Below are 15,474 nucleotides of genomic sequence, written 5' to 3'. Positions count from 1 at the left end.
AATAGGCTTTCAGAAAATCTCTCTGCTTTTCTTTATTGATGACAGCTGCAAAATAGCCCACAACGAAGCCAAATAAAGTTGCAAATTGTAGCATGCTTTGCCTTATAGCGCTGCCTTGCACATGTGTTTGATGGCTGTAAACCAGGGGTCACCAACATGGTGCCCGCAGGCACCAGGTAGCCCCCCACGACCACATGAGGTGCCCGCAAGCCTGCTTTTCATTCAGGTTTTCAGTTAATAATGAAAGAAATGCATTCTGAAATACAAAATGTGAGTTGTGGACACCAGCATTTTGTTCATGTTCTGGTAAAACAAGCATATTCGCTTGGTTTGGGTTTAAAATAAGCTCTGAAAAGAAATGTTACAAAAATGAGTAGCTCTTGGCCATTTTCATTTTGTAAAAGTAGCTCTCACAAGGAAAAACGTTGGTGACCCCTGCTGTAAACAAATTGGGTGCGAGCCTTTGTCCGTGCCTTCTTGGATATAACATGAGCAACAGCACTTTGATAAATAAGATAAACGAGGGGAAAAAAGTAGCAGCAAAATACGGAGGTGGCATACATGTGGCTTTCTCCGTCCCTCCTCCCTCGCCGCTCATCTGTCTTTGCCAACAAGAGTCTCCAACAAAAGGTAAAGTGATGTCTTTATCCCTTTCATTCATCGTGTATATGCATTTTTGCATGTAAACTATGGTTGTTCCATATTAAAGGTGTTTTGTGTGAACATTTATGGGCGTCCGGAAAGGATTATTTCAGTTTTCGTACAATTCGGTTTTAGACGGACCCTTTGGAACAGATTCATCATGAACACCAAGTTTCCACTGTATACATTTATATTCATGTGATGGAAATATACACAGGTGCACATATATTTGCTTCCAACTCTAGATCCCAAACAATGTTTATGTGGTAGATACTGTATGCGGGAGGCAGGAGACAGGAGACAGCTTTCAAGCATCCATGCGCACGCAGGAATAAACAATTACAGGCCGTACTTTTCTAAGCAAACACATTCAGAAAGACAAAAGAGGAGTGTGAAAATAAGTTATCAGCATATGCTCAGTGTATTTAGACATTCACGCATTAAAAAAATGTGTGCTTTGTTAGGAGCAGCTTAAGAAAAAAAAAAAAAAGTTCAAGAAAAAGTCCAAACATACATAATGTACACAGGGTTGGCCACGTTGAACAGTGCCGTGGAGGCGAGGATTGGAAGAATCACTCCGCCTCTCTCTTAGTATATGACCTCATAGACAGTAGCTTTCTTGTCTCCAGAGCCCGTCACAATGTACTTGTCATCTACGGAGATGTCGCAGCTCAGCACTGAAGAAGACTCCTTGGACTGTCGGGGGAGGGGAGGAAAATATGTCAGGGTGGAAATCCTCCACATACAGACGAATTCAATTGTGGGTGCTATGGATTTAAAGACATGACAGCCTACGTCTCAGCTTTGTGTTAAAAGTGGACAAAGCAAATAGTTATTAGTATTACTGTGTGCAATACTCAACATTTCAACTGGTGCCCGTACCATTACAATTAATGTATTCATTCTTTTTGCTCTCTTCTGGGTGACATTTTATTTTATTTTTAGAATAAGCTGTGGTCCAATATGAAGTGAGCTGAGACTGCACTTTGAACATTATTACTCTAGCACTATAAATCCTTTGTCGCTGTACTCCTGTCTGTATGTCTTGTTTCTTCAGCAGATCGTTATGTTCTCCTCTATATCGCTACAATCTTGAGCTCCATCTGAATAGCTTTTTTTTCTGTCGAACATTTTGATTGTCTTTGCTGTGACTTTATGGAAATGACATGTTTACGTGCTTCATGCTCAGCTATTCACTCACTATTCAGTCCTGCCACCGGATGTTGGCACACTTTTATTTTGGCAGGGCGCTTTTCTTTTTCCTGTGTGAAAAAAAAATTTAACTTTGCAAACGTTGATTGCCACCTCGCACACAATGTGCTCACGTATTTTCTCGGGATAAAGTTGTTTGCGCTGATTGTCTAAATATTGTGAGTAATAAGTTCATGAGAATGTGTGTTTTCATTGAATTGTTCGTGTTTTAAGTTGTCAGCATTTCCGGGCAAGTGTCAACCTGGGTGGTGGTAGGCTAACGTGGTAGGCTAACGTGGAAGACTACCTTGTGTTTAAGCTAGCGCCCTGGGAAGGCGACTTGAGGTATGCCTTATATGTATATCTCAGACTTTGTGTGCACGTGTGTGTTCATCAGTGAAGTTGTTTAAATGTTTTATTATGTGAAGCTGCATATTGCTCAATGAAAATGTATTCTGTTTGATTCATGCGGTTGTATTGAAAAAGTGATGTGTATTGGTTGTGAAACTACAGCACAATGTCATATTTTTGTTGTTTAATCTGTAGCTTTCACGGTGCTCATGGTGCAAATGATGCAACAACTGAGCCAGAAGAATAAAAGGCACCTGTTTGAAACTCCACTTCTGACTAATTCATTCCAAGTGGCTGCTACATTTACTGCTACCGCTACAGAATCTTTTCACAGCAGTAAGCCTGGGCGATAAACCGAAAATCTACACTTACCGAAATGTACCACGATAACCGACATCATTTTGCCCATGTCGATAAATTCGGTGTTTTAATAAAAAAAAGAAAATCCAAGTCTTTTTTGTCTTGTGTGTGTTGGTGTGCTGTGTCCCGTACAGCGTGTATGGTCACGTGACTCCACCAATCCAGCCTGAACAAGAAGGGAAACGGACGATGAGGCAACGGCTGGTGGTTCAAATGAAGCCGCTGTACAGTACCAGCTTTTCACTCGCTTGTGCGCCTAGAAATAGACTGTGCGAGTAGAAAAAATAAAAAGGGAGCACACGTGGGACTACGTTTTTCAACCCTTGCATTCCCATTTTGCTCCTGAAACAAGTCCATACAAAGACATTCAACCTAGAGTAACATTTTGGCGCATCTGTATATAAATCTACAAATCTCCTACAACCTTTCTTGGTTCACATCGACAACTCGCGTTGACGCACGATGACATCTCAGCCGTACAAGCTGCACTCGCTGAGGTAGCTAACCAGCTATGTTGTCAGTTGGATGCTGGCTCACTGCTGGAAAGATGACTGCTCTCTGTGACGTACTATAGTGCTTTCCCACACATGCACTAAAAATACCCGCCCCATTTTTATGCATCGTAACGCCACTCCGAATGATACACAAGTACTTGACTTTAAATAGATGAATTTTTAAAGCCTTAAAAAAAACAATGACCAATTATGCTAAATTGACAATACACAAATAAACAAGAAAAATAAAAACATTATAAAAGCGTCGTTATAACAAACCATTAGTTTGCTGTTGGTAGCAGTTTTTAAGGGTTCCATGCTTTATTTGATGTCACTAATAGATAGTCACATGGCTCTTTTCATTGTGTAAATGAAATGGAGATTCTAACCCAGGTCTTCCCGATCTCCTGACTGTGACTGTGTGGCCAACATGCTAACCACTAGACCACCGTGCAGCCCACGTTCCTCCACAGTTACCTGGAATATGCTGGCCCCGTACGGGGTTCTCCATGCGTTAAGCAGATTGTCTTTTCCTGTGCTGACGAACCACTTTCCTGCAAATGACAGCACAGTTAATGAGCCGATGACAACTGGCCCAATGACGTCGCGGTGGCCAAAAAAGTGACAAGAAACACACAAAGAAACAAAACGCAAGCATACGACAATGACTCACCACAGTGAGCAAATCTGAGAGACAGCACGCAGCTTTCATGAAGGTGAAGCTGGTACTTGTCAGGTTTGGAGACGTGTAGGACCTCCACATTGCTGTTCTCCATCCCCACCGCCAGCCACTCGCCAGTTGGACAGTAGCCCAGTGAGAAGATCTGCAAGCACAGTTCATAATTTTTGTGTTACTGTATGACGTCTCACTGAAGAAGGTGAAGACTATGACGTACCTGTGAGGTGAAGTCATGCTGCTGCAGTTGCCGGCCCTCTCGAAGATCCCAGGAGCGCACGGTGTTGTCCAGACCTCCCGTCCAAAGTTTGGTGCCATCATTGGAGATGTCTATGCAGCTGGCTCCATCCGTGTGGCCCTGGAACTGCCTGTAGACAAACACAAAGCATATTTAATACAATCACAGAGATAATACTTATGGCTTGTCTTCAAAACACTAATTGAGTGTCTAAGTTGTTCAACATAAATACGTAGGGAAAGCCTGCAAACACAACAGCAAAGCTCACCATACTTAGTTATTGTACGACACAATACTAAGGCATCCTGTAAAGTACATTTATTTGGCAAACTCAAATGCCAGTGTTGCACAAACTAGTCTGTTTGCCGCGTCAACAATAAGTTCCATCCTGGCGAAGAAAGAAGAACTCAAGAAAGCTAATTTTGTGAAAGGGGTGAAAGTGTTAACAAAACAGATCACAAAGGATCAAAGATGTTGAGAACACACGCTCACTGCACTAAGGAGCTCCATCAGGGACAGGATGATACATCCAAAGTGTGTGAAGGAGAGATATCGCAGGTCTTTCCTTCCTGCAGCTGTCAGACTCCATAATATAAACTGCTCCAATAATCCTGTACAATGACCGTGCAATAAACATGCAACAAACAAGTGCAATAAACCTGTGGAAAAAATTGCTTGGGATTTGTACGTTCCAGTTTTTCAGTCTGACCTTTTGGAAGAAATAAATAACTAAAACCAATGTACCACAGTACTCTAAACTATTTTAATTGAAGACTAAATTGTCCATAACTTTCCATAAGATGGTAAATGGTTGTCCACTTCAAAATAGTAACATGGGAAACTGAGAAAATCAGCGCATATTGAATGCATCGGTTGGGATGAAACATGCTAACTACAATTTAGGTGAATGAACGCGTTTACCTCTCAGCATTAGGTAAGACGACAAACTTTATCCAAGAGGAGACTGAGGTCAGGAAGAAAATGGAAGTGGAGATTGTGGAGTATAATACTGCAGCGCCCAGAACAAAGATAAGCTAACCTTAGCACATGTTCATTTTTGTACTTTGTGATCAGAAGAGGTTTCCAATCCCCATAGTGTATAGGCTTGGCATGCTTGGAACCCTGGCTGACCAGGCACTTCAAATACCCAAAGTACCCGATTTTGCCATTGTTAAGGCATCACTAAGTAGCTTGTTGTGAAAAGAAGGCAATTTAAGTCCAGGGTGGACACCACTTCTTACCCTAAGTCAGCTGCCCCCCCTCCCGCCCCCCCCAGTGACCATTTATAGTCGAGAATGCGTGACCTACCTAACCAGAGTCTGGTTGTGAAGATCCCACACGGCTATGTTTCCATCAGAACAGCAGGAAAAGCACACCTTGGAGTCGGGGCTAATGGCCAGAGCGTAACACGCAGGGGCCGATGAGGTCAATTCTGCTTTGATCCGTGGAGTCGGTGTCGCCAAGTCCCATATTGACAAAGTACTCGCCTCGCCTCCGACAATGAGTGTCCGTCCATCAGGGAGCAGTCGACATGAGCGGATGTAGTTGTCTCTGTTCTGATGGTACAGACATGCATTTTCATTTCTTAGCCCCAAGATCCGACTTTCATGAATCAGACGGTCATTGAAGTGACTCACAAGGCAGTCGAGTTGTGACACGGAGGTCTTGTTTCCAGGATGACTGATATCCCACACCTTGACGCAGCCCTTGCCGCCAGTGTAAACATGACGTGTTGGGTTGCTGATGGTGACAGCACACACCACCTCCCCATGATTAAGTGTATTGATCTGCCGCGCGTGCCGTGGGATAGCAGGGCCGATCAGAGCGTCGGGAGGAAAAGGTACCGGCTGCATTTGTCCATCAGTACTCACATGAAAGGAGTAGGCTCTGAAGTAAAGACATCCATCACACATTGTGTTAGAGGACACCAAGAAGTAACGGTGGCAGGAAATGGATAAATAAGTGGAAATAAGTATGTTATTATTATGAGGCGAAAAAGGAGACATACGGTTTTCCGCCCGGAATGCCCGACAGGTTAGGAGGAAGACCAGGGACACGTATGTGATGGTGCGGATCAAATCCAACCTACAGAAGATGAAGGTTACCTTCAACAGACTGGGGTGACATACGCTGCAGACCGGTGGTTCTCAACTGGTTTGGCCGCGGGACCCACCATCACCCTTCAATGACAAGCAGCAACCCCAATTGCAGAATTTTTATTTATTTTTTTTTTTAAATGTAAACTTCTCAAATATCTTATTTATTTAATAAATTACATTTATTTATTTTAATTTTAAATGCAAAAAGACTAACGGTTACATGGTTGCCTAGAGGGCAGCAACTTTTGAACGTGTTGCAAGCATTATATCACACAGCACAACGTGAGCTTTCGCTTTATGCCGTGCTCTTCTCCAGGAGATATCTAGCTCTATCTAGCAAGTGTCGGAAGGATGGAGCCTTAAGTCCACACTCAATGTCCTTCCCCTCCTGCTCAAGCTTGACAAAGTCGCCCTGAAACATGGCATACACCTTCTGGAGGCGTAGCAAGTGAATAGACACAAGATGCGTACATGGACGTCGGGTAATTACGCTATTTTTTTTGGCAAAGACCCCCTGTGACCCACCAGTTGAGAATCACTGCTCTAAATAAACTAAGGTCTTGGGACACACCTCCATCAATCTCAATTCTTCATATTGCTCAAACATTATGGACAATTCTATGCTAATACTGTAGTTGAATTTTCCAGGATGACTGAGCCTCAATGCACAAATGTAGGGCTACAAAAGGCAAGGTTGGATGACCTTGGTGAAGAACATGACAGCACCAGAAAATTTTTTATTTTGTGCAAGGTGCTATTTTTAAGAGTTATTATTCCTTATTTTCTGCAACTTTTATTTCCTGCTATGATCAGGTGTCCCAAGCACAGACATATTATCAGCATGCTACCATAAAATAACTAGGGTACTGGTACTGGTACAAACTGGTACAAACGGGTACTGTTTCACATACTACTTGTGTGCGCCCGTAAGCGGCCACAGCTGCTGCAGCCACAGTGCTCATGTTGTGCAGGCCAGTGTAGGCGGCTCCCGCTCCACTTAGCTCGCCATTCATGCCCAGGTGAGAGACCATTCCGAATGGACCGGGGTACGAACACGGCACCGCCAGGGGTGTGCGGAGACCCGGGGCTGCGTCAAGAATAGATGGTTAGAATCAAGTCTAAACGTCTATGCACATACAGTATATTCTGTTGCAATTTCTTACATAACAAAACAACACCTACCTAGTGTCTCCACTACTAATGGCTTACTGGGTGTGGCCCTCAGGCCCGGAGTGGTGGTGCTGCTAGGCGTGGGTGCATCAGAGCGGGAGGTGGGTGTGCTGGACTTGGACACGGGTGTTGTGGATTTTTCATTCTTCTCCAAAACAACAAAAAAACAAAACAAAAAGAAAGTATTAAAGCGATGCAAAAGTTTAATATAAATTAAATCAGTCAGTGTATAGCTTGTACAGCTGTGTAGATTTACAGTGGAACCTCGGTTACCATCCACCCTGGTTAGCATGTGTTTTGGTTAAAACCAAAAATGTATGCCACAATTTCGCTTTTAGCTTACAATATGGCGTGCGTCTTGTCGTGTTATTAATACTGCGTCAAAACATCCTTCCTTGTTAGCATGCTATTTGATAGCAAACACAATGCCAACTGGAACTGCAAGTTACCTTCGCCCGTCTACGATTTCATCAGCCGTTTACACCCAAAAATGTTAACACATAACAAATTTTATTGTTTTATAATATAATAGTTTTACATGTATAAAAGAATTCTAAATGCGTAGAAATTAAGAACAAAAGGGTTAAATGGACATTTATGGTTACTTTTATTGTCATTGAAGACTACTGTCAGCGAGACGCCACAGGGACACCACCTTCCTGTTTTGTCATGAGTTACTTCTTGAATTCAGCAGTGTTTCTCACCTTCTTTATCAAAGTGCTGGCATTTGCAACTTTCTTTGGCTCCATTTTAGGTTACAGTAGTGAGGTGAACACTATTGAATTCAAGAAACAACTCATGTCAAAACAGGAAGGTGGTGGTGGTTGCCACATCATGTCTTTGGGGACAGGCGTCAAGAATCACATCTTCAATGAAAATAAAAGTAACCGTAAATGTTCATTCATCCCTTTCAGTCATTATTTATATATATTTACATTTATCCACATTTCAAATAGTTTTCCGTACCTCAAAATATAATTGTAAAACTATAAAAACGTGTTTCGTGTTAACATTTTTTGCTTTTTGGAGCAGATTAATTGGATTTACATTATTTCTTATGGGAAAATTTGATTCGGTTGGTGTCCATTTCAGATGGTCAGACCTTCCTGAACAAATTAATGACGCCAACCAAGGTTCCACTGTACTCTTTGAAAATAGCAGCAATCCTTGTTTAAATAGCTGGCAAAACACCTCACAGTGTCAATGTCACAATGTCCAAATTGTGTACGAAGTGACAATATTTAGTGTGAGCCCCATTGTTATCTAGCGCTGCCTTAGTCCTCCTGAGCATGGAATTCACTAGAGCTGAGAATCCTCTTCCACTTCTCCGTGAAGACATCGCTGGGGGAAATGGTGGACGTTAGACACCTTGCGCTCCTCCACCTTCCTTCCATTTGGGAATGCCCCGCAGTCGGGTTCAGGTCTGCCTTAGCAAGGCACTCGTCATCTTGGAGGTGTGTTTGGGCTCCTCATTGTGTTGGAAAACTGCCATGTGTCACAGTTTTCCAAGGTAGAAGCTCATGCTCTGTTTCACAGCAATCCAGTACATGTTGAAATTCATGTTCCCCCTCAATTAACCACAGCACGCCAATGCCGGCAGCACTCATGCAGTCCCACATCATTACACTTCCACCATGTTTGACTGTAGGCAAAACACAAATTTCTTGGTACTCCATTTAGCTAGCTCTATAGTATAGCCCCTTGAGAAGATATAAAAATTGTTGGTGAAATGTGAGAGGTGTACTCACCTTTGTGAGTTACTGTATAACTGCTCTTATAAACTTTCCACACAAAATATCATTGGGAAGTTATTATCTGTGGTGCCAAACTCCAACATTTCTTTCCTAAGAATAGCAACTTACCTAAGAGAAATGATACAAAGAAGATCAAAAGGGTATAATTACCCAAATGACTCACCAAATTAATCTCTTTGGACTTGGATGAAGGTGTGCTGCTGGAGGAAGCGACAGAAGAAGGACTCAGGGGTGCATCCTTTTTCAGCAGGCGACTTTTGTCCAAACCATTCTCGCGGGGAGAATGGGCGGGACTTCCTCTGGGAGACACTGGATCCTGGGGTGATTTTTGAGTTTCATTTTATCTGTTTCATTTCTCGACTCCAAGTAGTAGCACGCCAGACGTCAGACTGCAGCATACCTCATTGGAGACATCCACTACCAAGTTGTCATCACTCTTCTCGCCATCACTCTCCTGGAAAGTGTAATGTAAAATTGATGTTTTAACTTCTATCGTTCATATTTTAAGTTCCGTACGACAAGACGGACTTACGTAACGTGTCGAGCTTAGCTCTTTATCCTCTGTCTTCTGCTTCTTGCTGTCGGCGGTGTAATCACCCGAACCTCTGTGCTTCTCTCCAGTCCGAAAAGTGGCAGGCGGAGACACAGATGAGCTCTGGAAGAAATAACAATCGTAAACTGGCACCAGGTAGCCCCCCACGACCAAATGAGGTGCCCGCAAGCCTGCTTTTCATTCAAGTTTTCAGTTAATAATGAAAGAACAGTAGAAAGAAATGCATTCTGAAATACAAAATGTGAGTTGTGGACACCAGCATTTTGTTCATGTTCTGGTAAAACAAGCATATTCGCTTTGTTTGGGTTTAAAATAAGCTCTGAAAATAAATGTTACAAAAATGAGTAGCTCTTGGCCATTTTCATTTTGTAAAAGTAGCTCTCACAAGGAAAAACATTGGTGACCCCTGATGTGGCATACAAAATAAGGTTTTCCTTCACCAAGGCCTTTATGCGGTTTACCCACAATGGTGGCAGGATTGCCTCTGTTACAGCTCTTATATAACTTCCTTAGGTAGAAAATTGCCAGGTTAGGGTTAGGGTTTGCCCCCCCACTTCCATGTTGGTAAAGTCGTCCCTCGTATATCGTGGTTAAATGGTTTCGGAGCCGACAGTGATAAGTGAACTTCCGCGAAGTAGGATTCAATATTAATACAACCTTCTAAATAGGGTTTTTAACATTATTAGAGCCCCGTACACATGAAATAACACCCCCATAGTCACCTTTAGACTTGTATTACCCAATATAGAAGACATAATACTATAAAATAAGCCATCTAAGAGATAAATAAGATAAGATAGACTCACATGTTAGCACTGACAGTGTACTTCCTGGTAAATAATGCCTCATCAATGTAATGTTACTGACACCTACAGACCAGTATAGAATACTACTCTGTCACGCTGTTTATGGTTAAGGAGAGACTCACGACGCACTTCAATCGCTTTATTAACAAGCAGAGAACACATGCAGTGAACATTCGCACAGGAGCTGCTGTCAGCCACGCTCTACCCTGCTAACCTGATGCTAGCACTCAGCCAACAGTCAACTCTAGTCAGCTGATGTCAAACACATCACTTCCCAAGCACTGCTTCTTAAAACAAGTCACAGATACCATATTACACTTATCACGTCTTTTGAATGCATTATATTTGTATTTTCGTTGATTTAGCCATTTTTATGCTTGAAAATGCTTAATTTAGGTGATGAATATGTAAAATGTGCTTAAATAGGCATTTTTTTCTCCTAATAATAGATCAATTTCAACCACGAAACAGCGATCAATAATTAATTAATTTTTGGAAAACCACAAGAGAATGGAGGCACAATGTTCGAACCGCGATGTAGCGAGGAACGACTGGATTTGCTTTTGAAGGCAATGAGAAAGGGGCTATTGTTCATGTGAGGTCACATTTGGATATATCTATCTTTTTCTAGGTTTTTATGTATAATCATTTGCAATAAAACAACTGACATCCAATTTATTGTGGTGGAAATTCTCTAAGCTGCACCCCAACTGCCATAAAAAACAGGTCAAATGTGTCGTGTGTACATGTGAAATATTATGGGAAACATTTAATTCTATTAAGACATAATGAAAGAAACATGCCACATGGCTTCGAATAGGTTTACTGCAGAAGAACGTAAATACATTCAATTGAATGGCCATCTGTCCTGATCACTCATTGCCCATCAACTGCTGTCTCATCGGGAAGTGCTTCTCACCCCGCAGACAACCAACAGAGAGAAGAGAAAAGAAGCAGGACCTTTAACTCGACCTTTCCACTAACTCACGCTTGCAACCTTTCCGGTGCCCTTTGCCGTGATGCAAGTGTTGATGACAAGGATTCTGTGAGGGTGGAGCAAGGTTTGCCGCTTGTGTGTTTTTGTGTCTGTGTGTGTGTGTGTGTGTGTGTGTGTGTGTGTGTGTGTGTGTGTGCGTCTGTAGCACCCGTACATGTTTACATTTTAGTGCTCCGTGTGTACGTACGTGTGTGTGTGTGCAAACAATGTTGAGATGTCAGGGAGTGCAATGAAGAAGGTTGATGCTCTCCACAGTGATTAGATTAATTAGCTTAGAGATTAGCTCTTTCAATAACATCATGGAGAATTAATTTTTACTGATGAGACAAGTTGACCCCCATGCTACCCACTGTCAAACAGTGCCAGACAGTTCAATATAATCACTTTAATTAATCTGAGAGCGTTACCACACTTCAGTAGGTGTTGCCTATCGGACACTTTAATGCCCATGTGTGAACAACAACACCTATAAACGACACAACATACTGTATGTGTTCACTGTGAGGGGTACTTACTTGTAAATGGCTGACTGTTGAGTCATTTTCAGGGTATAGTAAATCTATATTGCTCTAAAAGCTGTACACTGACTACACTAAAGAATATCTAGGTTTCATTTGTATAGTATTGTCCTTTGTGCAGATATGTTGCTGAATATCATGACGGGTGCACTCAGTTTTGAGTATGTCAATGATCCTGAAAAACTAATCTAGAATTAACTTAATTTAATGTACATTTAAAGTATCAGCACCAACAAGAATCCTGAGTATCTACAGTCCTTGGACACACCACCACCACAACAATAATAATAGAACTGCAGACCAACACATTGTATGTTGCCGTTTACGCCCACGTCGCGTTATCAATGTGCGAGGTGCTAACACCAAGGACATTAAGCTACAGAAGCTCATGCATTTCACACACACTGTACCCAGTGGACTGTTGCCAAGGCAACTGTAGACCGCTGACAAGGGGCTTATTGGTTTCATGAAGTGACTGTTGGCCGCCATGTCAAAGAGCATCTCTAAGTGTGTGTGTGTGTGTGTGTGTGTGTGTGTGTGTGTGTGTGTGTGTGTGTGTGTGTGTGTGTGTGTTCTCTCACTGGGCACTAATGAAAGGCATTCATCATTCTGGTCTTCCAATCTTTGTCACTGATTCCAGAAGACCTCACATATGCACCCACATATATTCACACACACACACACACACAAACACACAGCTAATCGCTACTATCACAGTGCCTACTGCTGCGAGTGTGTGTGGAGGAGGACAGACTACATGGAGGGGGGGCAGGAGATAACATATTAAGCATTCCTCCTGTCTCCACCTACTCCCAAACACAAGGGAGCATGCAGCCTGATAAGTGTGTCCGTGTTTCCTAATAGTGTGTGCGTTCGCCGAGTCGGGCACAGGCTGTGAGAATAAAGAAATGCTAATCTGCTCATTGAGTATTCAACAAACCAAATGTTTGCCTAGGGAAAAGGCTCAGCTTAAGGGACTAATTACTACAAGCTGTAGTGTTTGTCTTTGGCGCTTCCTCCCTTCACCAACCATCATACTTTTACATTTTTCTGTCTCCATTTGCACATTGCAAAATCTTAAAAAAACACTAGAATAGCTTGAGTAACCAGAGGAAAGACTCACATCTTTATAAGTGTAATATTGCTCATTGCCTCGTTGATATATTTTAGTATCTGTGTCAGTATAACGGAGCTATCTTATTAATGTATGAAAGTCACAGATTGTAGGAGGACTGAAAGGACTTACCTTCGTTGAGTCTCTTTCTGTGAGGAGATGGCGAGAGGAAGAAAACGGAAACATTTGATGATGAGCAGCAAACACCAGGCAGCATAATTATGTCAACAACTATGAAACACACACACAGATAAATAAAGACTGACTCTCTGTTTTAGCAGGGATTATTGTCTGATGCAACATGAGGTAACTTCATTAATAGTTTGCATTGGATCAACATCCGCTCATTAAAATTGTAAACATGTAGCTTGAGAACATGTTAAACCAGCACGCCTCAAACTAACAAAGTATCTTAATATATTCTAATCTTCCTCTAAATTAGTTTGCACACTGGTGAGCTAACTGAGCATGTGTTCCACAAACTTAGTCAAAATCAACTAAAACAGCACATGCAGAGGAAGGTTTACCTCTTGGGTGTTCTTCGGCGCTGTCCTGGTTTTTCCTCTCGTCTTTGAGGGGCAGCGGATGACCCAGGGCAGAGGAGAGCGCCAGCAGGCTGGCAGTACCGGCACCCGGGGGCAGTGGGGGCTGAAGGCCTGCTGGGTGCGGCGTGAGTGGGACAGGGATGGCGTGGCCGTGCGAGAGATGCTGAGCTTGGAGTTGCTGCTGCTGAAGCACACACACAGAGGCAGCCATTAATGCGACATTTGAACAAATAGGAAAACGAAAGAGCAGAAAGAGCAATATATACTGTCGTGCCTCATTTATCACGGTTAATTGGTTCAAGACCTGACCGTGGTAAGAGAATTTACACAAAGTGGGATTTATTATATATAAATGGCATATATTCATAGTTAGAGCATAGAGAACCTATTTACGACCTTCTAAATAGGGTTTTTAACATTATTAGAGCCCTCTACACATAAGACCCCTATGGTCACGTTTACACTCTTATTACCCAATATAGTAGACATAACAGAAAATAAGACACAATATAGACTCACGTTTGCATTTGGAGAGTTCCATGTTGTTTCTTTTTTTACTTACGGGACTTCTTGCGACAGCTAATTACCGACACCTAGTGACCAATGTAGAATATTACATATCAACGTGTCTTTCAATGCATTTTCTAAATGTCTTATATTTGTGTTTTAGTTCATTTAGTCATTTTGACGTGTGAAAAGGCTTAATTTAGGGCAAAAATACATAAAAATTGCTTGAACGCGTATTTCTCTGACTAATAGTATGCCGTATTCAACTGCATAACACTGATTTATAATTTGGAAAAACAGTGATAGTAAAACCACAAAATTCGAAGCTTGATGTGATGAGGGACGACTGCATACTGTACATTTGTACTGAAGATAATGTCAATATATGAACGTAACAAAATATTTTGCAGTAGAAAAATGTGTGTATCAGTATATGAGCCTTCAAGAAAGCCTGTAAGAAAGATGAATACCCACTCCAATGATGGCGTTGAGTTCAGCCATGGTGACCTGCTTGGCCCTCTCCACTGCTTGCACCACCTGCTGCTGATGCTGAGACACACAATTAGGAATTAGTGTTCGACATAAGGTTGACAAAGGGGCATTGAAAATGTTGTGACCTGAATAAAAATGAATAAAAACTGTTCTGTCCTGATTATGCTTCCCATTAAAGAGACTGTATGCAACTTGCTCCAAACACAACCGCCGGCTAACAAATGTTACCAATAACGGTTTAAAAGAACAGATTGGCGAATTAAACTGCATAAAAATTCTTGTAAATGTTCCTTCTGCACAAATAAAATAACTGGCATTCACGGCAGTCACTCATTCATGTCTGGTATACATGTACATGTCCATGGCACACACACACACACACACACACACACACACACACACACAAAATCAGTCTTGGAGAGGCGATCAACAATTCACATTCATGTTGTTATGATAGGCTATACATTCAATGATAGCTAAACTTTGCCAACTCACTATCATTAGCTAACAAACAAAGTTAGTGTGTGTGTCATGTTGGAAGCAGCAGGAGGCGGGGTATAACACCAGGAGTATGTTTGAATGTTGCGCCGTCTAGGCAGCTGGAGGAACCCGCTCCATACAGTCCCTTTAATTCAACACAGATTTCAAAGTGTGAGACCAGATGGAGAGTGAGTGATTCATCCATGAGCAACAACTGAAAGTAGGCCAGAGATGAAAGAGCTTATCATCAGGTGTGGAAATGAACAAGTATGTGGTTGCAGAATCTAGCCTGCCGGTGTGAAACATATCCTTAAATAATAACAAGCTTAACCACTATGATGACGGTAAATCATTAGCACAAATTACACCTTATGGACAACAAATCACTGCTTTGTTGTAATATAATAATTGCTTTGTTGTCATTTATACAACAAAGACAATGCTGAGCTGTTTATTGACACTGTCTGAGAGGTTTTAATTTAACGGT

At 42.0% G+C, this 15,474-nt stretch overlaps 1 protein-coding gene across 9 annotated transcripts in view; it reads right to left on the bottom strand.

Annotated features, from left to right (window-relative positions):
- Positions 1 to 1,036: 1,036 nt before the first annotated feature.
- LOC129179635 (transducin-like enhancer protein 4) overlaps positions 1,037 to 15,474 on the bottom strand; it is a 31,444-nt gene continuing 17,006 nt past the window's right edge. For 3 of the 9 annotated variants that reach the window (XM_054773099.1, XM_054773104.1, XM_054773095.1), the window contains 15 exons: positions 14,490 to 14,564; positions 13,491 to 13,692; positions 13,096 to 13,112; positions 9,508 to 9,630; positions 9,376 to 9,429; positions 9,139 to 9,291; positions 7,234 to 7,369; positions 6,963 to 7,138; positions 5,961 to 6,037; positions 5,590 to 5,839; positions 5,261 to 5,508; positions 3,935 to 4,082; positions 3,712 to 3,862; positions 3,516 to 3,592; positions 1,037 to 1,338 (listed from right to left, as the gene is read on the bottom strand). In XM_054773099.1, the coding sequence (XP_054629074.1) occupies positions 1,231 to 1,338; positions 3,516 to 3,592; positions 3,712 to 3,862; positions 3,935 to 4,082; positions 5,261 to 5,508; positions 5,590 to 5,839; positions 5,961 to 6,037; positions 6,963 to 7,138; positions 7,234 to 7,369; positions 9,139 to 9,291; positions 9,376 to 9,429; positions 9,508 to 9,630; positions 13,096 to 13,112; positions 13,491 to 13,692; positions 14,490 to 14,564 (1,995 nt within the window). In that variant the 3' untranslated portion in view covers positions 1,037 to 1,230. The remainder of the gene's footprint in view (positions 1,339 to 3,515; positions 3,593 to 3,711; positions 3,863 to 3,934; positions 4,083 to 5,260; positions 5,509 to 5,589; positions 5,840 to 5,960; positions 6,038 to 6,962; positions 7,139 to 7,233; positions 7,370 to 9,138; positions 9,292 to 9,375; positions 9,430 to 9,507; positions 9,631 to 13,095; positions 13,113 to 13,490; positions 13,693 to 14,489; positions 14,565 to 15,474) is intronic. The other 6 variants (XM_054773102.1, XM_054773097.1, XM_054773100.1 and 3 more) reach the window with 3 other exon arrangements.

Source organism: Dunckerocampus dactyliophorus, chromosome 4 (assembly GCF_027744805.1).
Source record: "Dunckerocampus dactyliophorus isolate RoL2022-P2 chromosome 4, RoL_Ddac_1.1, whole genome shotgun sequence".
Classification (NCBI taxonomy): domain Eukaryota; kingdom Metazoa; phylum Chordata; class Actinopteri; order Syngnathiformes; family Syngnathidae; genus Dunckerocampus; species Dunckerocampus dactyliophorus.
Note: the sequence above shows the minus strand (reverse complement) of the source record. Positions and strands in the feature narration are given on the sequence as shown.